This window comes from Ixodes scapularis, unplaced genomic scaffold, assembly GCF_016920785.2.
Source record: "Ixodes scapularis isolate PalLabHiFi unplaced genomic scaffold, ASM1692078v2 PGA_scaffold3__209_contigs__length_174095766, whole genome shotgun sequence".
NCBI classification, from domain to species: domain Eukaryota; kingdom Metazoa; phylum Arthropoda; class Arachnida; order Ixodida; family Ixodidae; genus Ixodes; species Ixodes scapularis.
In genome coordinates, this window is record NW_024609868.1 from 21,287,941 (window position 1) to 21,313,099 (window position 25,159).

At 46.0% G+C, this 25,159-nt stretch overlaps 1 protein-coding gene across 1 annotated transcript; it reads right to left on the reverse strand.

The window, feature by feature from the left end:
• Positions 1 to 1,907: 1,907 nt before the first annotated feature.
• LOC115325719 (indolethylamine N-methyltransferase-like) lies at positions 1,908 to 23,292 on the reverse strand. Its single transcript, XM_040208354.3, has 5 exons — positions 23,262 to 23,292; positions 16,113 to 16,230; positions 8,406 to 8,566; positions 5,926 to 6,127; positions 1,908 to 2,334 (listed from the first exon to the last, which is right to left on the reverse strand). The coding sequence occupies exons 1-5, from the start codon at positions 23,290 to 23,292 to the stop codon at positions 1,908 to 1,910; spliced, it is 939 nt and encodes a 312-aa protein (XP_040064288.1).
• Between the last annotated feature and the right edge of the window lie 1,867 nt (positions 23,293 to 25,159).

Consider the following 25,159-nt stretch of genomic DNA (forward strand, 5'->3'; position numbering starts at 1 on the left):
GATCCGAGTTCAAACCGAATGCTGACGCAACGCTCGTGTCCAATACATGCTCAGGGTATGTAAGGAAGTAACGGCGGACAGGCGTTGGCGCGAACTTTTCAAAGGGGTCTAATAAACCCTTTTGAAAACCTCGTCAAGCAACTATGGCGGTCGCGATTTCTTCGGCACCAAGCGTGTGATTGGATCCCGAGCCCTCACCGAACGCTGTCGCAGCATTCGTTCTCGATCCGAACTGAGCCGAGTTCTCGCCGTACGCTGACAAAATCCTCATGTCCAATAGATAGATGCCCAGAGTACGTGCCCGAACAATGGCGGACTGCAATAACCAAAAATAACGACGCACTTTTGGCGCCGTTTTATTGGTACCTTTTGTTTTGGTACGTTTTGTGTCGCCGACGTGTTTTCTGAAGGTCGACTGAACGATGAGACATATGAGGGTTTCGCCTTAATAGTAGACCTCTTGCAAAACTGAAGCGATCATAGCGGCGTGGTCGCGCGAAACACATCTTGAGAACCCAAGGGTCACGGTGTCGGCTTTGATGTGCATACCTCGTTTCACACCATCCTGCCATGAACAAATACAGTGCGTGCATGGTCGAATATGTGACTTTCTGTTAAATTTATAATACCGTAGGTGTTACCTACCAATACAAATATAATGTTGGAACACGTTTTGGGGGCTTCCAACCCACCAGAGTTTGTGCGCAGGTAAACGAAGGAAGAAGATGAGTAGTGGGCCGATCAGCCTGTTCCATCATCTTAATATCCTAGCCTCCTTAAATGATCCTTGACTGAAGAGGGTCACAGTGCGCTTCGGAGTTGTAGCTAGGCTGCCGGAAAGGTATGGGACGCGTTATTATTTGCGTTACGTATATTTTATAAAAACTCCTAAACATGACACTTTCGCGAAACGCAGGTGCACTTATGCAGATCTACGGTGCGTGTACGTGCTATTGCCCAAGTATCTATGACCGACACCATTTTATGTTCCAAGTAAGTTTTCTCCGGAAAGATATTTGTGGATTCATTTATACTATAGATTAGGCAATGTGACAAGAAATATGTCGAATTAATATGCCGAACTCATGATTTTTCCTACGCCACTGCTGCCGAAATGCATAAGAGAAACTTAGTTTCTTGTTTGTTTTTTGCACGTCTAACGATTACGCTGAACATAGCCTCCTATGCACGGAAGCTCTGCGCGCGTGGAACACGAGTCGGCAGGAGCTGTCTCGTGCACTGGCACCTGTCTCCTGCGAACTAAAGTTATAACGCCGTCATGCATGCGTCGAACACTCAGTGAGATGGGTTGATTAAAATTGTCATGCCGACCAGCCAGCACTCTGTACTGTCTTATTTGAAATCAATCTACCGATTTTTACAAGCATCACGCATCATGTGCGTAATAATGTAACACCCGAGAATGTGGCGCGGGAAAATGAATGCTATACACTTTCAAGTCATTTTACAAGTACCCCGTCATGTGCCTTTGTTTGAACAAAATTGTTCGTCTCGTGATACGAAGCCGCATGGGAACGCAATATATAAATGTGTTCTTTTATCATGTTCCTACATGAGTAATACTATCGTTTGTATTACTTCATTACAATAATTCAAGATGATAAAAACAGTTGACTCAAATTTGCATTTTTACACGTCAGTGCAAGGCTAAATAAGTTAGAAACCTAAGACGCAGCACGTGTATTGCATCTTATGGCCTTTAAATACATGAACATGACTTCAAACATAAACAATATCACATTTATATAACTTTAATGCATTTGGAATTGACAGGAAGAATCACGGCACTTTTATTCGTTGAAATACGCATGCCACGAGTTAAATAGAGCAGGACCGGGCAAAGAGAAATATCTCGCACGAAGTAAAGTACAGTTTCATGAGCTAAGTCATACTTTACGGGCCGCAAGAACAAAAAGGAATTCATCAGTAGTTTCCAGAACCTTTTCAAATCCTTTGGAAAGGAACACCTTCATCTCAAAGCCGGCGTCTGTAACGGCTTCCTTCAGCACATCTTCTGTGACATTCGCGTGGACAAAGTTCACTGTTCCCACGGGATAGCTCTTTACTCGTCCCGCGCCCACAAGGATAAGAAGGCCGCCGGGTTTCGCCAGTGTTCCCACGTTGCAGACCACTTTGCGGAAAGATTCGTGGTCTGCCGTGGCCGATTCCAGGCATCCCGAGGAAACAATGACGTCGAAGGTTTCCCTGTGTTCCTCAGGGAGCACTCCGGGCTTGAGGACATCGCAGGGAACCACTTTATGGATGGCCGAGCGCGTGCGCTCAAGTATTTCCAGCGCTCCCTTTTTGACGTCGCTGAAAAGCAGAACGAAGTGCATGTTACTTTTATGCAGGTATTATTGCTGACACTGTGTAGAGATATGTGAAGAAAAATTGAAGAAAAACTGTATCAGGGTTTTTGGGGTTTGGGGGTTATACTTTTTAGACCTGTCCTCAGACATGTGACGTGTGTAGCTAAAAGCAGGTGAATCGAAAGCTTTCACTGCAGACCCTAAGGCTCAATAGACCTGTCACTAAATTATCGAAACATAAATTAGAATGCTGGAAATGTAATTCTACGCGCCGTTCGCGCTCGTCTTCCCGTATAAAACATTGGAAGTAAATAATCAAATAAAGGCTTTCACGAACTCGCAAGGAAGATGAAATTCGTTTAAGGCTTTTGTTTTAGAACAGTAAGTACAGCAGACACCAGCACGTGCAGTGCATGTTATTACACGCAGCATGCTCTTTGGTGCTTGGGTAATTCGGCAAAAGGCATGTCGCCACCTTCGCCTAGTTTCTTCTTCATGACGAGAACCAAAAAATAGCAAACCGAACAAAACTGCAAAACACTGAACATCTGTTGTTGTTGTTTTACGACGAAACGTTTCGAGTGTTTTAATTTTAGTGGTTGGTAAAGTTTTCCAAGAACGTTATGGAGAGCCCGGAATACGGAGATGCACGATGGCTCCTGGCGAACGCACAAAACGCCAACCGAGAGGTCCACATGGCAAAACACGAAGCAGCCTGCTAGCTATATTAAGTCATATGATATGACATAATATAGCTAGCAGGCTGCTTTGTGTTTTGCCATGTGAACCTCTCGGTTGGCGCTTCGTGCGTTCCCTATCATAAATGTTAATTTCTCAAGAAATAATTTCAGTTAACCACAAAAAAAAAAAAAAAAAAAAAAAAAAAAAATGGGGGAAGGGGGGGGGGGGGCATCAGAATGGTGGCAATACTAGCCGGGAAAGACGATGCAAACAGAGTAACTCTACTCATCCGTAAAATATCCAAGTATGGCACCCCCAAATGCATTTTTTTTTTATTTTAACAAAGAAATGGACATAAAGCTTAGACATCACCCTCAAAATATGAAGCTTGAAGACAGTGTATTTGCAGGAAAAAAATATTATTTTAAGAAGGGTGAATTTGAAATTCCCGCACTCCTCGGTGACGTCAAGATAAATTTAACCCATTATTTGCGTTATTTTTTTTTTCTTTTTTGCTGCTTCCAGCTTCAAAATAATGAAGCGGAGAAGCAGGCGTGGCTGGAGCAAATTTCTACAGGAAAACTGCTCGGTGCATGAAACGCGATCTTACAATTCTATATTGTCGCGGCGCCACAGATCTTAAGCAGGCGAAACAACCGACGACTTGGCGACGCCCTCATCGGGAATATTTGTCTCTCGATCAGACATCTCGTACGGTACCCGAACCGACCTCTGTGAACCTTCAACTAATTCCTTCTCGAAGTTCGAAAAGGCGTCTGGTACCAAAAAAAGTCACCTCATTTTTTGAGCCGTCGCCAACATCGCGCTCGCTATAGAACGGCACTACTTTTAGAGATCAAAGCAAATGAGGCAGATAGACTACAGGACGTCTACGCATTGTCGTGACGTCTACGCATTGACGTCACGACGGAGTCATTCCGGAATTTGATTTTGGCATTTCGAATCCAAAGTCGTCATGCGCAAGTCACGTTCTATAAAATATGTTTTCTTCGAGCAATTATTGAATGTTATAAAATTGCAACTTTTGCAACCTCCATATTTCTGCATATTAAACCACTGGTGGCGACGCGACACACGATCAGAAAAACGATTACAGGGAAGCGTTTAAGGCAGCGAAAATACAAATGTGTGTGTGTCAGTGTTCTTTTAAGGTCGTCAAATTCGACGATAGACCTTTCCTAAAAAGCACGAATCCTGAACAGTGGCGAATCCTGAACAGCAGGGTATTTCACTCGAGTTCTCTGCTCCATGTTATCAAACAACTGAGGGTTTGGCTAAGCGAGCGTGTCGAGACCGTTGATCAATACATCAAGATCAGGCATCTACATAACGCGTTAGTGGTAACTGAGTCGGAGTAACTCGTTACTAGTAACAAATTACTTCTACTCAGTTACTTTCTTGGGTAACGAGTAACGTATATTTAGTTACTTTTTGGAAAAGGGACGAGTAACGTGCTTAGTTACTTGTAAGACCAAGTAATGAGTAACGTGCTTAGTTACTTGTAAGACCAAGTAATGAGTAATGTGCTTAGTTGCTTGAAAGACCAAGTAATGAGTAACGTGCTTAGTTACTTGTAAGACCAAGTAATGAGTAACGTGCTTAGTTACTTGTAAGACCAAGTAATGAGTAACGTGCTTAGTTACTTGTAAGTCCAAGTAATCAGTAACGGTATTTCGGTAATTTTGAGGAGTAACTTGCACAACATCTTCTAAAACAGCCTTGTCTTAACTGTAACCTGAGTATGCGTCTACTGCGACAAAGGCAGATGGGCGACCCGAAAAACAACTAAACCGTATGACAGTATAGCAACGTTTATCGCTGAACACGTCAGTCGAACTCTACAGCTGGGAACGCCCTTCATCCAGAGAACACAAGAAGATTTGATGGTTGAACCTTTTAGAATCGTGTACACACCGAATGTAAACCCGGTGGTTTCCAACGCGGGAAGGAACAAAACCCATTGTCAACTCGGAACTTTAGAAGCAGAGATAACAAAAGAGAGAGGAGAATCCCCGTTTCACCAGCTCTTCCTGAAGCATAACACTGCCGCTTCTTCAAGCGCGTCAAAAGAACCACCTTTAGCGTTGCCGAAGATGTATTCTGTGTGAAGAGGGAAAATATAACCGCTAAAAATTTTGAGAGGCAGCTACTGCTTAGATGCAACTACTAGTGAAAAGGGAACAAGAAACCATGAAACAAGAGCAGTTGTGTATTTGGTCGTCAAGGTAATGAGAAACGTAACTGGCTACCATTGAGGCAAAGCAACGCGTTCCTCTTGAAAATTAGTAACGAGTAACGTATTTAGTATAGCTTTTTGAGTGAGAGACGAGTAACGGTACTTAGTCACCATTTTTTTGGTAACGTGTACATGCCTGATCAATTTGGTATGATGTTTTCTTGGTGGTTGGAAGTGCTGCCTTAAAGTAGCCGTGTCTACCAAACTCATCTTACACTCAGGGCGATGTGTGTGGCCCAAACTTTATGGTCATTGGGAAAGTTTTTTTCTTTTCTAAGGACTCACCAGATGTCGAGTTTGAAGAGGAATCGCTACTAAAAGCTGGGCTTCATTTTTTAGATCGAGCCCTGTACTTTCTCCCCACGAAGCTGGCAACGCGACCTCAAATATAACACTTTTCATGGTTATTACCGCGTTCTGAAAGCAGCTGCGTAGCAGAGTATGAGGAAGACACTTTGGAACCGTATAACAAGACAATCGAGATTGCTTCGTTTAGAAACGGTTTTATATTATCCCAATTAGAGAAGTTCTCAGGTCCAGGTGGGTGAAGTGGCTTTAGCGATAATCGAAGATGATCCGAAGAAGGAACTAGGGTCCAATAAATGACAACTGATTCACATACGCCTATGGCGCAATTATTTATAGACCCCAACATACCCATAACCTTCCAATGCAGCAACCATCTCAGCACGGAAGGTCCAGTCGATGGCATCTTCGTCCTTCTTGAGCCACTTGTTAAGCTCAAGCCTGTTGTCTTCGACTAAGTCGCTCAGCACAATATGCTTGAATCGACTGGAGGCCAAGAGTGCATTCAAGATCACCGGGCCGCTGCCCAAGTCCAGCAGACTCTCACCTTGAGCTAGACACATAGAAAGTATTCCAGAATTTGATACTTGCCAAGCCAACAAACAGAGATTCAAAATTTTTCTGGTCCTTTTTTTCTTTATTTTCAATATCCCAGTTCACGTGCATGTCGTATTTCGTACTCACAATGAATGTACTATGAAACCCTTAATGTTCGCTAGCCCTTAATTTTCGCGAATTTGACGAATTGAAAAAATTTCGCGATATTTAAGTTCGCGCAAAAATTTCGGCGTTTAAGAGTCTCAATGCATTTGGAATTCGCGAAATTTATTGGTCGCAGTTATGTGACCGATTCGCGAAAAATAGGGCCCGCGAAAATGAAAGGTTTTAGAGTATCTGCTAAAGCGTAATATTATAAACACCTCGCTCAACTCAAAATCGAGGTCAAGGCTGTTCTCCGATTACGGCCTGCCGAGGTATGGCACCATAGCGTTACTGGTCAAAAGAACGCCTAGATTTGGAGGAGGCCATAAGTCGTTTTCGAGAATGGCGGGCACCTCGTGTGCCCTTTGGGTACGTTCCTCCCGCGCAGCTTGGTTTCCCTTCCATATGCTGCGTTGTTGCTTGTCTCATATAATGCGATACCCAAGTGCTGCATCTTCGGTGTCATCCAAAAAAAGGTGAACGCGAGGCACAGTTTGTACACGAGCGTTGCGTCAGCATTCTGCTACGTCTCGTGTCCCGTCGCTGGGAACGGGAGTTTCAGTCGAACGTTGATACACCATTCGCGCACAAGCGTGGTCGCCCGCTTGGGTCTTTTTTAATAAATGCTAAAACTTTAGCATTATACGACTTTCTTATCTACAGTCAGTGGTGGATTTAGAAGGGGGGGAGGCACGATATCCTGACCCCTCCCTTGAATTCCGCATGTGCGAAAAGTCAGAGAGGAAAAAAAAGGTGGGAGCTGTGTTTTCTCAAACATCTGGTGCGTTGACCCCACCTCTCTCGGAGTGCCCAATTATATTCACGGCGATCGCTTCGTAATGTCTTCTTCGGACCCTCTGTTTTACAGCGGTAGGTGTTAGTGCTCGTTCCCGAAAAGAAATGCTAGTATACGAACGCCAAAGTCAACTTCAGAGCAGATGCAGTATTCCGCCTCTCCCCATCGTTCCTCCCACCACTGCAAGGCTCTCGCTCTCGCTTCCCCATCTCTTCCCCCCTGTAGGCCGCCTCTTTCCTTGCTCCGGTGACGCTCTCCCGCCGCCGTTGCGCCGTTGCGAAATACCCGCGTGGTAGCCTTGTGCGGACACGCTCCCTCTCTTCTCCACTGCCGCCGCCCAGGTTCCGTTCTCGTGCACTCCCGCGCCACTACAAAACACGTCGTGCACGCACTTCGGCTTGTTCCACCACAAACGGAATCCCCCGTTCTAAAGAAGAAAAAAAAAAGCGTTTTAGCCAAAAAATAACACAAAAACACGCCTCTGTGTCGTTTTCAAACATACGCAACATCTCGCACAATCGTTCCACCAAAGCACACATCTCCTCGCGCACGTCTCCTTCATTAATTCTACTCAAAGCGAAAGAACCCATTGCAAGCATTGTACAGTACACTGGCCGATTGAAGCATCTCCTTCAACATGCCTTTCCACAACGCAGCAGGTATATCGCTGTCAATCGCACTTTGACTCGTCGCTTTCTTTTGCACGATCACTGTGGCGGGATTGTGATGCAAGGAAGGAACACGCATCAGACAGTCTCTCCAGACTGTCTTTCGTATGATGTATTAAGCCTCGGCTAATAAAGCAAACAAAAGAGAGTTTGCAGGCACTCTCTTCTAAGGCTTATGTAACTTGTGGAAGGGTCCTGTCACGTAGGCCATACAAAAACTGTCTGCAGAAATGTTCGCATGTGTATGAAGCAAACGTGCTTCGAACATGTATGAGGCGTGGATAATAATTATGTCATTATGTCTCAAACAAACGCATTCATTTTTTTTTTTTGACGTGATGCACGAGTAGTGTGAATGCGATTCGCGGTGGTGTGCGGAGTTTCGTTTCCTGCACTGACACCCTTTAAAACCCAAAATAAGGAAATGTCTTCATCTTCGACAGAGTGCCCGCTCTTCGCCGCCAAGGTATGCTACGGGCGTGCACTCTGGGTTGGACTATAATCTTGCCTCGAATTGTGTAGTAAGTATAATACTTTCACGGTGCAAAGAAAGAGAAAAAAAAATGACCAGCAAACCTGCGTGTTTTTTAATCGATCATCTTGGGGGAGGTACAACTCTGGAAAGTAAGAAAACTTAACATTCAGAAACGCTAAATGTAATTTACCCCTTTGAAGTATGCGATGAACTTTTTCTATGTACAAAGTGTCAATCATTCCTTGTAAACGACCATATGTGTCCATATATGTCCGGGGCAGAAATTTGTTCTTGTAGACATCTCTGAGGGCTAGGGTTTCCATGCTTCCCAAGGCGTCCGAACTGTAACTCCTGAAAACGAAACAATTCTGAGGTTGACATAGTATACTACTCTCGGCTTCATATCGATATTGAGCACTTTGTATATTAGACATACATTTTTCTTTTTCGCTCTGGAATGATACAATTTCCGCTTAGTGGCATGTGTACTTTATCACGGCGTCAGCTCACTCAGTTTTGCTTCAGACCGCTTTATGCAAAAACTATTTCAAAAACTGGAAGGGGTCATTCGGTAAAGTTGGTACCCACTCAACAGGGCAAGAACAACAAAAAAATGTATAATTCCAGTGAAGACGCATACTTAAAGGTGACAAACGCCTATACTTAGTTTATCCTCCTTATAGTATACCTTCCTTATTTATTTGAGGCGACGTTGCACGACAGCCGTTGCAACCCAACTTAATTTTTTGTCGCGTTACTATTCCGGCTGCTGCAATTTATTACCTGTGTATTCGTGGATGTCAATTCTAGTGACTCGGAAACAAGTAGAGTCTGGGAAAGGTAATTCATGGCGGCCGAATCCAAAACTTTCCGAGGTAACTGTTGTTATGAATGGCCCCCGGACCAGACCCTCTCGATCTAAACCACCCGGCACTGGGGAACCCCCTTGAGAATCGTCGCCATATGGTTCCGGTCAGTTGAGATTGAGCCCGGAAACGAAGCGAGCGGCGACAAAGGGATGGCTTTCGACGGAGGACCACCGTGTTGATGCCGCCACACCTAGGCGCGAAGCTGAGCCGGACCCTTACTTCTGGCGGGGATTACACTGGCCCGAAACGGGGTCACCCGACGCAGGAACCGGGGATAATTGTGCGAAGATTCCGGATGACGGTGCGCCAGCTGCGGGAGCTCCGTGAGGGTGTGTTCAGCACGGATCATCTTCGGACGCCACTTGCGGTTGTTCCGGCCCAACCCTTTTCGTGCCACAAAGCCGCCTAATGGAGAGATCGGCACCACCTCGGCCAGCGTCGTCTCCCGGGCTGAGAGTGGACGCTTTGTTGTCGCCTCCTCGGCGCGGCATTCGAGGGCGGGAGTGACTCGGCGCCAGGATGTGATGTCCGGCCGCTACTACACTGTGTGCTTGTGCGTGCTGGGAAGACGACGAAGAAGTACAGCCAAAGGATATCTGCGTACCTCGCTCCAAGGAATCTGGCCTAATATTTCATTACCGCCGACAGGACAAGACGAAAACCTTTTTCGGATCCTTAACATAATCAGCAACGAGAATACCCCTTCATCAGCACATAAGGTGGGCCACCCCGTCAAGCCGACACAGGCTTGGGGTTCCACATCGACTCAACTAACATGGCCGACCAACCTGGCATTCGAATGGAAACCAATCAATTGGACGCAGAGACCAGTCATGACGACTCAGCTACAGAAACCTCGATGGACGAACTAATCGAAGAAGGCAACGCACCCAACGATGCTGAATCTCTGGATGCAGATTTCAAAACGGTGAGCAGCAGAAAAAGCTTTAAACGAAAGAAAGGACGCCAGAACGGCAACAGCTCCAACTCAACCGATGACACCATCCTATCTCAATCACAACGCCAGACTGGTCTGACCGTTATGTTGGCGCCTAAAACCCCAGAAACGGTGCTAACAAAACTGAGTAGCATAAAACTTTCCAAAGCCCTCGATGAAATCATTCCCGAAGGCGTCATACTCATACGATATAACCTACGCCTAAATCTCATCGCTGTCGATACTCGAAACGGTCAATCAACCAACGCACTTCTCCGTCTTAGCAGCATCTGCGGAATCCCGGTCGCGCCTTATGAACCGCGGAATAGCTCCTCTCTCGTCGGTGTCATCAAGAACGTCTCTTCTGACGTAACAGACGCTCATCTCAATACATCGTTACAAGCAAGCTGCCCCATATCGAATGCTCGACGCCTGGGGAGCACTGAAGCTGTACGGATAGTATTTTTATCCCCATGCTTACCGACGCACGTAACGCTAGCACATGTAAGATACCCTGTGACGCCTTTCAAGGATCGCCCTATCCAGTGCTCTAAATGCGGAAGCTTTGGCCATCGTCCAGCGGTGTGTCGTCGTTCTGCAAGGTGCAGCAAATGTGCAAGCGAAAGCCACACCACGGAACAATGCAAAGAAGACCCTAAGTGCGCAAACTGCGGAGAAGCACATCCTTTCACATCCACAGAATGTCCGAACTGGAAGCGGGAGTGCGCAATAAAACAATATCAGATGGAGAAGAAAGTAGACTACATCACAGCACGTACAGTAGTTTGCTCTGGAATATACTCGAAACCTGCAGTGGAATACCCCCCCAAGAAAAACGAGCCCGGTAATCGTAATGTCCAACAAACTAAGAAAACCCCGTCGATACCTGGCTCTACACGTGGTTCAAACCAACTTGCAACAACTCCACCGTGCGGCACTCCTCAGACACCGTCAACAACAGTTCTACAAGTCCCAACAGCTGCCTGTAGCTCCACTCCTCAGAAAACGTACACAGCAGCGCTACAAGGGGAACCAAGACAAAGCAAGGGAAAACCTACTCAACATCCAAATCCCGTGCCAAACAACAGAGGTGTAGAACCCCCCAAGCAAGCAAACCTGCATCAGAGTCAGCCTTTCGGCGACAAGCCCACGCAAGCTTCCAAGGTGTCTGCACCAGCCGAAAAATCCGAGGGCATTGGAGCTCTCCTTAAATCCATCTCTGAAGTAATCCGCAAAATTCTTCAGCGCTTTACATCCCCCTACGCGTTAATTGCCCTTAAGATCATGGACTCTTTCCTACCCATTATTGAGACATGGTGTGGTTAAAACACTTGGCCTTCGCATCATTTTTATTTTTTTTTTATTATCATTATGTCATCCTTACAAAATTTTAAATCTTGCACACTATTTCAGTGGAACGCGCGTGGACTTTGTTCAAAGCTGTCTGATTTCCGTCAGCTAATTAGGGAACATCAATTTCCTCTTATTACTATTTCCGAGTCAAGAGTTGATGACTCATTTCGCCTCAATGGCTATCAAATATATCAGTCCGAAAGAGGCGGGGAGCAAAGTAGGTTATTTCTCGGATGTCGAACTGACGTTACAGTAGTCGAGCACACTATTGCTCCCCATCCAACAAATGAATATATCTGTGCCACAGTAGGACTTGGGAAAACCAAACTGACTATAATCACAGCCTATATCCAACCGAATGTCCCTTTCGATTCAGGAAGACTTGATCAAATTTTGCAAACTACTCCAACCCCTCACGTCGTCTGTGGAGATTTCAATGCCCACAATCAACTTTGGGGCAGCAGAAAAACAACGTCACGAGGTACAGCTCTTGCCGACCTCATGGAAAAATATGGGCTTCTCTGTCTTAATGACGGAAGTGTAACATTTCTAAAAAATGCGAAATCAGGAAGCTGTCTCGATGTTTGTTTCGCATCCAGCGACCTCTTCAACAAAATGTCCTGGCACACGGACCTTGAAACGCGAGGAAGTGACCATTATCCAATACTCATGGCATTAGAAGGAATACCCTCAAGGAAGAAGCAACTACAATCCATCAACTGGGACAAATATAGAGAAATGGCAAACCAAGGCATAACAGCTGCGACAAGTGATGATGAATTAATTCCAACTTTATCATATTCCCTTACAGAGGCAACATTTTTTTCCTTTGTGCGTCAGGTTGAAAATGCATGCGATCAAGAATACTTAAGACTACGTGCTTTAAGACGGAAAGCAGAGCGGAAAGCTCTTCGTACGAAAGACCCGGTAGATATGCGAGCTTCACGACGGGCACAATTACACATTCGGAGACATCTCGAAAAATTAGCGAAAAAGAGGTGGAGGGAGATATGCAGAAATCTCGATGTTCGTAAGTCGTTTACATACATATGGAAAATTATCAGAGGTCTAAGGAGAAGCCCCCAGCAGCGATATCCATTTAAAGCACTCTCACTACGTGAAAATCAAAGTGAAGTCGATACTGCGAACAATTACTGCGCTTTCCTAACAAGTGGTGGCATACATAGTAGTACTATCTCGACTCCGGGACCTACAACACCTGCTGCAACAAACGAAAGTCTAAATTTGCTCTTCACTATTGATGAGCTAAATGCAGCAATTCAAGGTGCAAATAATTCAGCGCCAGGTAGAGATGGCATTACGTATAACGCCGTGGCACACCTATCCCAACATTCCAAACTCAGACTTCTTGAATACTACAACAATTCCTGGATCAAAGGAGCCTTACCACAAGTGTGGAAAATTGCAAAGTTTGTGCCGATTTTGAAGCCTGGTAAGCCGCCCACTAGTCTCGAATCTTTCCGACCTATTGCACTCTTAAGTTGTGTAGGAAAGCTAATGGAAAAAATGGTACTCGGTAGAATTTCATGGTTTTTAGAACAAAACAAATGTTATTCAGAACAAATGAATGGCTTCCGCCACGGACGGTCATCTACAGACTGCATCATTGATCTTACAACGAGTGTCGAAGAAGGTAGAGCCAAAGGTCACACGACCACTGCACTGTTTTTAGATATTACAGCAGCATTTGATTCTGTTCAGCATGAGGCAATATTAATGGCTCTCGCAGATCTAGGACTTGGAGGACGCATTTATAAATGGATATACGATTATCTCAAATCCAGAAAAATTTACATTGATACTTCAGAAGGAAGTTCCAACTATTTTGATGTTGTCAAAGGAGTACCTCAGGGTGCAATACTAAGTCCCACTCTATTCAACATCACACTGCTAGCACTAAAAAAGCATCTTCCCCGAAGAGTTAGTATTAGCATATACGCTGATGACATCTGCGTATGGTCTACTTCCCGCTCTAGGCTAACTGTAAAGCTGCGGTTGCAAAAATCTCTCCATATATTGGCAAGTTTTCTAGGTTCCAAAGGCCTCCAGATCTCTCCCAAGAAAACAGTTGCCATGGCATTTACGAAGAAATCTATGAAAAAGTATCCGATCTTTTTAGGCGGACATACAGTTCCTTACGTCACAGTACATAAATTTCTAGGGATCAACATTGATCGAAATCTCTCATGGACGAAAGAAGTTAATTCTCTAAAAAAGCGAATCACGGGAGCAACCAATGTTCTACGCTGCCTCGCAGGAACAGCTTGGGGATGTAACTGCAGATCAATGATTCTACTGTACAAATCTCTGGTTGAAGGACTAATAAGGCACTCTATTCCACACCTAACAAATATAAGCCTGACGAGTAAACGACAGCTTCAAGGGACGCTTAACAAATGCATTCGAATCTGCCTTGGTCTACCAAGAGGTTCATCTGGACCTGGCACGGTAGCAGAAGCCAGATGCCTTCCTTTGGAAGTATTACAGAAACAAGAAATAGTACGAATTCATTTACGCCATAAAACTCAGCATAAGAATCACTATCTTTCTAAAATACACATAAAACGTCCAAACTCCAGCTATGGGGATACTTTAGGTCGAAATATTGACAATATTCCAAAGCAGGCAACTTTTACTGACTACTCCAAAATACCTCCATGGACGCTTCGAAAAATGGATATTAAACTAAACATCCCCGGAATCCTCGCAAAGCACCAACAGAGTAGCTTAGTTATGCTATAACTTGTAATGAGTTACATATATGAAACTTACACTAGAACAACGCACATATATACGATGGCTCAACGACGGCGACAACTTCATCGTCAGCATTCTTCGTTCCATCGAGATTTCTTGCAAGATCTTGTCGTCTAAACCATCATACATCATCAACAGCCGCTGAGCTTCACGGAATTAAGGAAGCAATCAAGTATATATGCCAACAACCACCACAAAAATGGACCTTATTTACAGATTCGAAATGCGCTTTACAGTCGCTCAGTCCTATTGGGAAGAAATCAATGTATTCGATTTATTCCCTAGAAATAGCTGAGTACCACCACCTAGCATTCGAATACGGTCACCAAATAACCTTTCAATGGATACCAGGACATTCCGGTATACGGGGTAACGAATGCGCTGACAAATCAGCCAAGAGGGCCCACCAGCACATCTCAACACGAATGGTTCCTTTTACGAAAGGCGATTGCACATCTCTGACAAGACAAATAGCAAAAAGTGCACGTGAGATGCTTTGGTTCTCACCAGATTCTGACTACAAATTTCTCTATGACATAGACCCTTTATTAACAACACAACTACCAAGCGATCTACCACGAAATTTAGAAACTCTTATACATAGACTTCGCCTCAACTGTGCGTACACGAAGAACTATCGCTTTAATATAAAACAACGCGCGACCCCGGACTGTGAGAAATGCGGTGCGCCGGAAACCATCAGACACATTCTACTCACATGTCAAGCATATGAAAATGAACGCAAAGTTTACAAAAATTCTACGAATGCTCTGGACTGCAGACCTTTCGATCTACCAAAGCTCCTCGGACCTTGGCCTGCTAAGACACAACGAGCAGCCCTAAAAGCTCTCTTTAAATTTCTCGAAGACATTGACTTGCTGACAGTGCTTTAATTCTTTTTCTCATCTTTCTCTCATATCCCATTCTGAAACTAGACACTATAGCGTGTATATATTTTAACGTTTCATCTCATCATCATTGACCCTTTGTCGATCGTCTTTCTGTCCCCCCTCGCCTTCCCTACCACAGAGAAGCCTGTTAGAGCGCAAAGCTCAGACTAAACTCTCTGTTTCAATAAAGATATTCTCTCTCTGTGCGTGCTAGTGGGCGGGGCCTGACCAGTTGGGGAACGGCGTCCTGGCCTAGAGACGTAGGGAAGGGGTACCTTATAAAAAGAGCGGTTTTACGCGCTCTCGGTGTGTTCTCACGTTGTTCTCATGCCGAACGGCAGACTGTACATAGTATGTAAATAAACAGTTGAGAAGAGACACCCTGGCTCGCTACCAACTCTGCCCGATGTCCTGGGCGACGCATGGCTCCAGGGGAGATCGACTACATGGACAAGCCCCGAGTCACAGCACTGTGTCAGCACATCCGGTGCGAGCTGTGGCGTGCACGCGAGGTGCGTCCGCTCGAGCGCTTCACTCGAAAAACAAGACCCCCACAGAAAACATGCGTCCGGGGCCCTAGACTTGTCAAGCACAAAGTTGGAACTCAAGTTTACGGAGAGAGCCAATTGGGCTCTCCCGACAATGACGCCACGGTTTTGTCACCAAAAACCATTCGGCGCGCTCCGCGAACATTCGTCTCAAACTTTGTTTGAGACGAAAGTTCACGGTATAATTAATTTGCAGTATATATAACCAGGTGGTCCAATCGAAGCTTCTCTCAGGTTTCCAGACCATTTGCGTTGCGCGTTCCTGGGTGGGTGAAAATGCACGTGCGATTCCGAGGTTACGAAATTAGGTTTGTTTCACGTGCATTCTGCGTTCGCTCTAAGGTTTGGGGAACAACATGCTTATGATTGAGTAATGTCGGTGAGACACGCTTTTGACCCAAATCTCAGTGTCACACGTGTTTCTCACGCCCTTAGTTAGTCTATTATCTACACACTGGCTTCTTAGCCTTGAACACTAATCCTACACACTTGCAACAATGAAGAGAAATGTAGCGTTCTAACCTCGTCTTATATGAAACATCCTTCAGGTGGCGACTTCCAAGTCTCAAGGCGGCAGTAGTAACTTTCAGCACCCCTCTCAAGGCCATGATGCTTGAAACCACGTTTGGCGTCGTATTTTCTAGAAACAAATATATTTTTTGTTTAGTAAATGTTCGGAGATCCAACGAAAATGTATATATTTTGGCAGCCAGTATCTCAACGCTTGCGCTGTATAGGGAGTATTCACTGGACGCCATATTTGTGAGTACTGTCTGGAACGCATGCTCAGAACGAGCTCAGATCAATAAGCTGCTTAGACCGGCACTCTTGATGGTGCGGAATGCACGTTGCAAAAGAACTGTGGAAGCTCGCCATCAGCACGCGCTCATCATTCGCGCACACAGCTATGAGCGCACGCGGAATACATTTTTTTTTTTATGAATGAATGAATTATCGAATCTTTGCTTTGCTTGTTCAAAAAGGATTGCTACAGGGGCAGAAAGTTCCAACAGGCACAGCTCGACAAACCCCGGCTGCAAGGTAGAAATTTTAAACGAGGGATATGGCTGCAAAAAAAAAAGTGAAAGCCGTTTACAACTCCCTGTAACACCGAATTAGAGCGCAGCTCTTGAGGAGGAGGAGGGAAGGGTACTGGGGCGGTGAAGTGACCTGGGGGGGGGTCACGTGACCTTGGGGGGTCACGTGACGATGCCGATGATGTCATCAGTGACGTCACTGATGACGTCATCAGTGACGATGACGATGCGGACTCCGATGACGTCGTCAGCGATGATGACGATGACGATGCGGATGTCGGTGACGTCATCAGTGACGTCACTGATGACGTCATCTGTGATGATGACGATGACGATGCGGATGCCGGTGACGTCATCAGTTACGTCACTGATGACGTCATCAGTGATGATGACGATGACGATGCGGATGCCGGTGACGTCATCAGTGACGATGACGTCATCGGGGAGGTCACGTGACTTCGGCGGGGGTCACGTGACCTTGGGGGGTCACGTGACCTCAGGGGGGTCACGTGACTTTGGTGTCACGTGACCTTGGGGGTCACGTGACCTTGGGGTGACCTTGGGGGTTACGTGACCTTGGGATGACCTTGGGGGACACGTGACCTTGGAATGACCTTGGTTACGCCGACGCCGACGGCGACGCCGACGCCGCTCAAGCCGGGAACGGGACCCTAAGAGCTGCGCTCTAAAAAAAAACTGAATATACAGGGTGTTTGGTGATAATTCGACCAAACCTAAAAACAAAGAGAAAAAAAGCTTGTCTCAATTATTGCGATAAACACGGGAAGCACAGATTGTGTCACGGGTGTAATATGCGTGCGTTATGAGTTGTTATGCTTGGTTGCGGGGGCAGCTTTCGGTGGTTTCGGATGTTCTGCACACACGACACTCTCGCGAATTGTAGGTTCATAAAAATGATCGGGACAAGTTTAAATGTCTTCAGGTCTTCAGAGTCGGGTCTGACATGAGCATGTTTGATTGGGAAGTTTTCCATGGGTCCTGCTTTTTTTTGGGTTCGTGCATAAGATTTGAACTCATATTGTCACGAATGAAGAGTTAATGAAACAAAGAATAATTGGGGAAACTAAATCTTTAATAGGGCGAATTTCTGCTCAGAAATAAAACGGAAACAGAAGATAACAGGAGAGCGTCGCGGGCGTCGAAGTCGGCGTAACACCAGTATCGAACGCCGAGGCGAAACTGACTGCGGCTGGCCACGCGGAGCCCCTTATGTAGATGCGTGGGCTTCTGGAATAATCGGCGTAGAAGGTTTGACGCATAGAACATTCGGACCTTGAACAAGCAACAAGATTCTCGAATTACCAGAACACAAAATTTCAGAAATAACAACAGATGCGTCGCTTACTGGAATCGAACCCTGGCTTTTTGCGTGGGAGGCAGGCACCACAACCGTTAGGCTACGCGCGCGCTGCCTACTTGGCCAGCTGCGAGCGCGGCATTACACCTCCCTTTAAAAATTGCATCGCCCCGATGCAACACAAAACAAAACAAACCAAATAAAAAGAACGGTAATCTACAGAGTTATTTAAGACACATAATGTCCAAAGTTCTATCGAGCGTGGTACGGCCTCGGGCGCACGACGTGGACGACTTCAGGTCGTGGTAGGCGGCGTGATGATGTTCTTGTTCCGTCGGGCATCACCTCGTAGTTCAGAACTCCAAGTCGACGAAGTACTTTGCAGGCTTCGAAATACCGTTTCAGGAGTTTCTCGTTCAAACCACAGCGGTGAATCGGTGTCCAGAGCCATACCCTGTTTCCGGGCTGGAAGTGGACGTCCCGACGAAGAAGGTTGTACCGGGTAGCGTCGACACGTTGGTGATTTTGAATTAAGAGTCGGGCGAGCTGGCGAACTTCCTCGGTTCGTTGAGCAACCACCTGGGCGTCGGGACTTCCATCGTCAGCTGGTTCGTGGGGTAGCATCGCGTCGAGCATGGTCGTTACTTTCCTGCCATGCACCAGCTGAAACGGGGTTGCTCCTGTGGTCTCTTGCACCGCCGTGTTGTAAGCAAACGTGAAGTAGGGTAACACCTCGTCCCATGTCTTCTGCTCTACGTCGACATACATGGAGATCATGTCGGCGATTGTTCTGTTTAGCCGTTTTGTTAGTCCATTTGTCTCCGGATGGTACGCAGTCGTTCGACGGTGGCCGGTGCCACTGACACGAAGGATCTCTTGCGTCAGCTGGGCCATGAACCATGATCCACGGTCGGTAATGAGGACTTCAGAGTCGCCGTGCCGGACGACAATGGACGCGATGAAAAACTCGGCGACTTCAACAGCCGTACCTGGTGGAAGGGCTTTCGTCTCGGCGTACCGTGTGAGATAATCGGTGGCGACGATTATCCAGCGGTTTTCCAACGTTGACTGTGGGAAAGGGCCAAGTAAATCCATTCCGATCTGCTGGAACGGCGTGGACGAGGGAGAAATCGGATGCAGAAGTCCTGACGGCTTCGTCGGGGGTTTCTTGCGTCACTGACACTCGTGGCATGATTGAGTGTAGAGGTGAACGGTCTTCGGTAGCCTCGGCCAGTAGTACTTTTCTCGAATCCTGGCGAGCGTCCTGCTGTAGCCAAAGTGTCCAGCCGTTAGGTCGTCATGGCATCCTTGGAAGATTTCTTCTCGAAGGCTGCAAAGAATAACCAACAGTCATGCTGTGCTGTTGTTGACAAAGTTCTCTTTGTACAGCACCCCTTGCCGTATGGAGAAGGTGGGCAGGATTCGTAAGAAAGCACGGGGAACCGTACTCGCTTGTCCCTCTAGGTGCTCGATGAGCGCTCGTAGTTCAGGGTCGTCTCGTTGGAGTGTTGCCATGTTGCTGACATATAGAGCGCCGAGAAAACAGTTATCGTCGTCTTCTTCGATGCAGGCAGGACCGGCCTCGACTGGGGCCCTTGGCAGGGAGTCGGCGTCATTGTGCTTCCGGCCAGATTTCTACGCCACGGTCATGTTGAACTCCTGCAGTCGTAGGCTCCACCGGGCGAGGCGTCCGGAGGGGTCCTTCAGATTCGCGAGCCAGCAGAGCACATGGTGGTCCGTGACGATGCGAAATGGACTTCCATAGAAATATGGGCGAAACTTTGTTATTGCCCAGACGACAGCAAGGCACTCCTTTTCAGTCGTTGAGTAGTGCGTCCCCGCCTTGGACAGCATCCGACTCGCGTATGCGATGACTCGCTCTGCCCCATCTTGCATTTGGACCAGTACCGCGCCAAGTCCGGTGTTACTGGCGTCCATGCGGATCTCTGTTTCAGCGAACTGGTCGAAATGGCCAAGAATCGGGGGCGTCTCGAGTCATCGTTCAGGCCATCGAATGACCGCTGGTGTTATTCTGTCCATTCAAACTTCAGGGCGTCCTTCGTGAGGTTCGTCAGGGGTGCAGACAGCTTGGCGAAGTCCCGAACAAACCGTCTGTAGTAGGCACAGAGTCCGAGGAATCTTCTCACGGCCTTCTTGTCTGATGCGGCGTAAATGCAGCTACGGCGCGGGTCTTCTCAGGGTCAGGGAGAACACCTTTGTTGTTCACGACGTGGCCAAGAAATTTAGTTCACCATGGGCGAATCGACACTTTGTTGGCTTGAGTGACAGGCCGGTGGTCTTGATGGCTCGAAGCACGGCTCGAAGTCGCCTCAGGTGTTCGTCTCAGGTGTTCGTCTAGGTAGACGAGGCATCTCTGCCATTTCAGACCTGCCAACATGGTGTCCGTGACACGCTGGAAGGTGGCTGGTGCTGTACAAAGTCCGAACGGCATCACTTTGAATTTGTACAGTCCGTCGGGAGTGACAAAAGCAGTTTTCTCCCGGTCGCGCTCGTCGACCTCAGTCTGCCAGTACCCGCTCTTCGGGTCCATCGACCAAAAATATCGGGAGTGACGCAGTCTGTCTAACGTATCGTCGATGCGGGGGAGCGGTTAGACATCCTTCTTCGTCACAGCGTTCAGTCGACGATAGTCCACAGAAGACCTCAAAGTTCCGTCCTTCTTCTTTAGAAGGACGACTGGAGACGCCCACGAACTTCTTGAGGGCTGAATGATGTCGTCGTTGAGCATTTCCTGTACTTGATCTTGAATCACCTTCCTTTCCGTTAGGGATACTCGATACGGCGACTGGTGGACAGGGAGCGCGTCGTCGTGTGTAATAATGCGGTTTCGCCATTGGTGTTTCGTGAACTTTCGACGACGTGGCAAAACAGTCACTGTATTCGGCGAGGAGATCAACCAGTTGCCGGTGCTTAGGAGCTGGGAGCTCGGGGTCGATGTCGAGCGGCGGCGGAGACGTGCTCTTCTGCTGTGACGACGAGGTTTCCTCGGAGATTGCGGTGACCACAGCTGGCGCCTGAAGCTCCTCGACGTGGCTCACGGTGGCAGTCCTGGGTAAGTTACTTTTAAAAAAATTAATTCGTTACAGTTACAGTTACTTTCACATAAAAAGTACCGAAGTTATTGTTACAGTTACCGCAACAAAAGAGTAACTCGTTACAGTTACAGTTACTTCTAAAAAGCACCAAGTTTGTTTTCAGTTGCTTTTCTACAACACAAAAAATTAGGAAAAACTAGAAAACGCTTCTCACCAAGTTTTATTGCATAAAATTAAAAAGTACGGTGGTTACGCTTTTGTTAGCAACCACCTTTACCACAGAAACATAATCTCTGTACGCCGGCCATGATAGTTTTACTTTGTTATCATCAACATTCATTTCCTTAGCAGCACTAGCCCATTGCTGGCTCGTTGACGGTTGCGCTGGGTTCATAGGGTCCGTGGCCCTGCACATATTTAAGTTCGTACCCTGCAAGCCAGAAACAAACCCCGCGCAAACAGCAGTTAATTTTGCCTCGACTGTTGACACCACGCCGGGGTCGTGACGTAAATCAAAATACGCCACTACTCCGGCGTCCCGCGTGCCATCCGCGTGTCTTGTTGTTTCACGGTTGACGCACCAAAATAAAAAGCTTTTGCGCAGAAAAAAAAAACAACTCAACATAGATAGTGCTTTAAGATATTAAGATGTAAGTGTTGAGTCACAAATCACAATCCCATTTGTAAAGGATAACTAGATTTTTTTTTCATCAATTCTACACGTGGCTATATTCAAGTCGTGACTCGCGAGAAGGAAGGTATACCCAAGTTTGTGCAAGGCCAACTTCACACTCGAAGTGTTAAAACAGACAATTTGGAAAGTGCAAGGTATACCTAGATTGTACTCGTTCAATGATATATTATTCATAAAAAAATGGAAAGTAACGACAAAAGTAACGTCGTTACCTCCATCGTTACCTAAGAAAAAGTAATATAACTACAGTTACAAGTTACATTTTTAAAAAGTAACTCGTTATAGTTACAAGTTACCAAAAAAGTAACGAAGTTACTGTAACGCGTTACTAGTAACGCGTTACTATATAAGACTGCACGGTGCATGGCACCCTTCGTTAGGTGCTGCGGCTCCTCTCGAAAGTTTGCCACGAGAACAGTTGTACGTCCTTCTTGGAGATCCATTACGCCTCATGCGACGCCAATTCCTTTTTCAAGGAGCTGTTGGACGCTGCCTTCCAGAAAAGCTTCACCGTGTATGGCTGCGTCGGTTATGACGGTGACGAAAATACTCGACCGCGGCGGCAGGTTCACATGATCGGCAACAACTCGGATCGCGGTTGACATCGTGTTTGTCTCCACCGGCGGCAGAACAGGCTTTCGCACCGTCAGCTGGTTTGCCCCGAGGTCGAAGACGGCGCCATACTCGCTGAGAAAGTCCATTCCGAGGATAACGTCCCTCGCACAGTCTTGCAGAACGACGAACTTTACAGGGCACGTCTCACCGTGAATCTCGACGCGAGCAGTGCATCTTCCGACTTTGTGGAGCGCTTCATTGTGCCCGTGTTCTGAAATTCGCTCGAACTTATTACAGGGTAAAAGTTTTGTACCTTGGCGTCCGAAAACCTACCTGCGCGCAGTCTTTCTCTGTGTTGTCACGTAACAGGACCCGCCGGAGTAACTGGGATCTTTTTTTTTAATGTGATTTGGAACAGAACCCGTGACGTAATGCGGACGCAGTCGTTGGTGACGCTGCCGAACAGCTGGCAAGATCAAGTTTCTGGATAAGAGCTTCCTCCAAGAAGCGACATTCCTTGAAGTGCCGACTGCGTGGCTGTGCAGGTTTTAGGAAGCGAATGGCGGCGTACAGAAGAAGACTAATCTGAGTGACGCCATTTTGTTGCAGCGGAATGTGCTTTGTTGTTTGTATTCGTTGTCGTTACTTGTAAAAATAAGTATCAAGGGACTTTATATGCCAAGGCGGAGCGGCGCGCCCTATTTAGGTGTCACTGGCTCGCAATTTGAACGAGGGCGGTTTCCTTAGAATTCGAGATTCCTGATAATATTAAAATATAATTAGAGAGCGTAATCTTTTATATAACTCCCATTCGGGTGCTTGAATCGTCTTGATCAGCACGCCTAAAATGTATATAAATATTTTGTTTTCGTTTTTGTTTTTCACGGAGGAATGTCCAGCCTGACTACTGGTTGAATTTAATGCGTGAAAATTACGCTATCCTGCAAATTATGTCTGCTAATGCACGACACCGAGAGCTATGCAAATTTGAACACATAAGACGAAACATACTTGGCACTTTTTTGTTATATAAATACTGCATTAATGATTGGGGTTGACTCAGCTGTAAATGAATCAACCAATATCGTTTATGTCAGTTCATCATTATTCAATATGTACGTTACACAAGCGATTATTCCTACAAACACCCTAAAAATTTAGTGAACAGGTCATCTTTTGCACAACGGAAACACCCGAGACGGTCGAGCAAATGAGATATAAGAATCGAAATTCACTCACACTGAATCAAAGGAGATCGCAGTGTTCCTTGGCTTCTCCTGGTAATTGGTTTCGGAGCGGACTTGATGGTAGCGTTTTATGGGCGCAGAAAACCTGCTTTTATAGAGGATGTTTTCGGCTGTTCATTCCACCGCGCTGAATCGCCAGCTGCGACAGTACGCGATGCATGCGCCGCATCCGGCCCTAGGGAACGTCATGGCGGCGCAGCACAGCATACTTGCGTGTACTCAGCCAGCGAGGAGCCATGCTCTTTCTGCATCCGGCGGACAGCGGTATGCAGAGGACCAATGTGTTTTTTTGTTGTTTTTTTTTTTGTTTCGTGCCGAATCACGTGCGAGACAGGTACTCCTAAGTTCATTTGTGAGAATTCGGGTTTAATCGAGAAATTCAGTATTTTGGAGCAATATATAGAACAAGTTATAATTTTTTTTTTGTATTTTTGTTTTTGTGGAAATGAGAGAGGTTTTGGAGGTTTTCATTGTGTGACCTTGTGATGCACTTCCTTTGGAGTTTCCGTCTACCTTGCGGATCCTCCAACTTTACGTTGGGGAGGGTTCCACAATAAAAAGTCCTTTGGGAGGTTGCATTGTTTTTGTCATCTTTTATGTTCTGGCTTTACGCGCCTTGTTCCCAGTCCTTTGAAGCTGGGGTTTGAAGTATTTTCATTGTCCGAAATGTTTAAATAGTTCTCAACGTATGAGGGCATTTTCAAGGTTTCTATAGAAAGGAATCACGAGGTTTACGCTTACGCAATCAGAGCTTCGTGAGTACATGAAGTGTGCATGGGTTTGAAATGTGGTACTGGTCCTACTTTAGCGCCATCATTTGACTGATTGGTCGGCCTTATCTACCGTAGCACTTCGTATCGGCAGCTTGCGTGCTTGGAATTTAAACACACGGCCACTTGTACGAAAGCAGGGGGGGAGGGGGGGGGGGAGGCTACAGCGAGTTCTCGTGGTAGAGGAGAGCACCCGCTCCTAAACCTGGCTGTTACCAAGAAAACATTGAAAGTTATGCATTAATATGCAAAACCTTTTAAACTACCGTCATGTGAATTTATTACAATCGTATAAAGCAATTTCGACCAGCAGCTGGGTGTTTTCGAGCTCTGTTCGTGCGTAAATAGGTTAGTATAAATAAGCCACTATAGGGTGATTTCAGATAAAATCGACCAAAGGATGGATAGTCGACATTTTCAAATCAACTGATGTTTTTATATGTTATTGTCTAGTGTCTGGTATGAACGAATCCAAACTTAGTTTTGACTAGAAAAAATACTTGGGGACAGGAAAAATCGTAAGGCATGAGGTGGTGGACAGTTGCATTAACGCGCACTGATGGAGGGGGCCAGTTTGAGAGTGAATAACTAAAGCGATAACATTAGGAGAACTCTAATACGTTTTAGGCGCAAACTATGGGTATAGCTTGCTTGTAATATAAAGTAATCATATTTATTTAAAATGTATTTATTTTTCTAAAAATTGACAAACATGCCTGCTCGAACGACAAATGGCAAACTTTGGAGGTCTGTATCTCATGAAATAATTTAATCATTATGATATAATTTGCAGATATTATTCTACTAATATATAGCTAATATTTAAAAAATAACTAAGGTATCTGTGTGATACAATAGTTAGGATATATTTAGTCAAACATGGAAAAAAAAT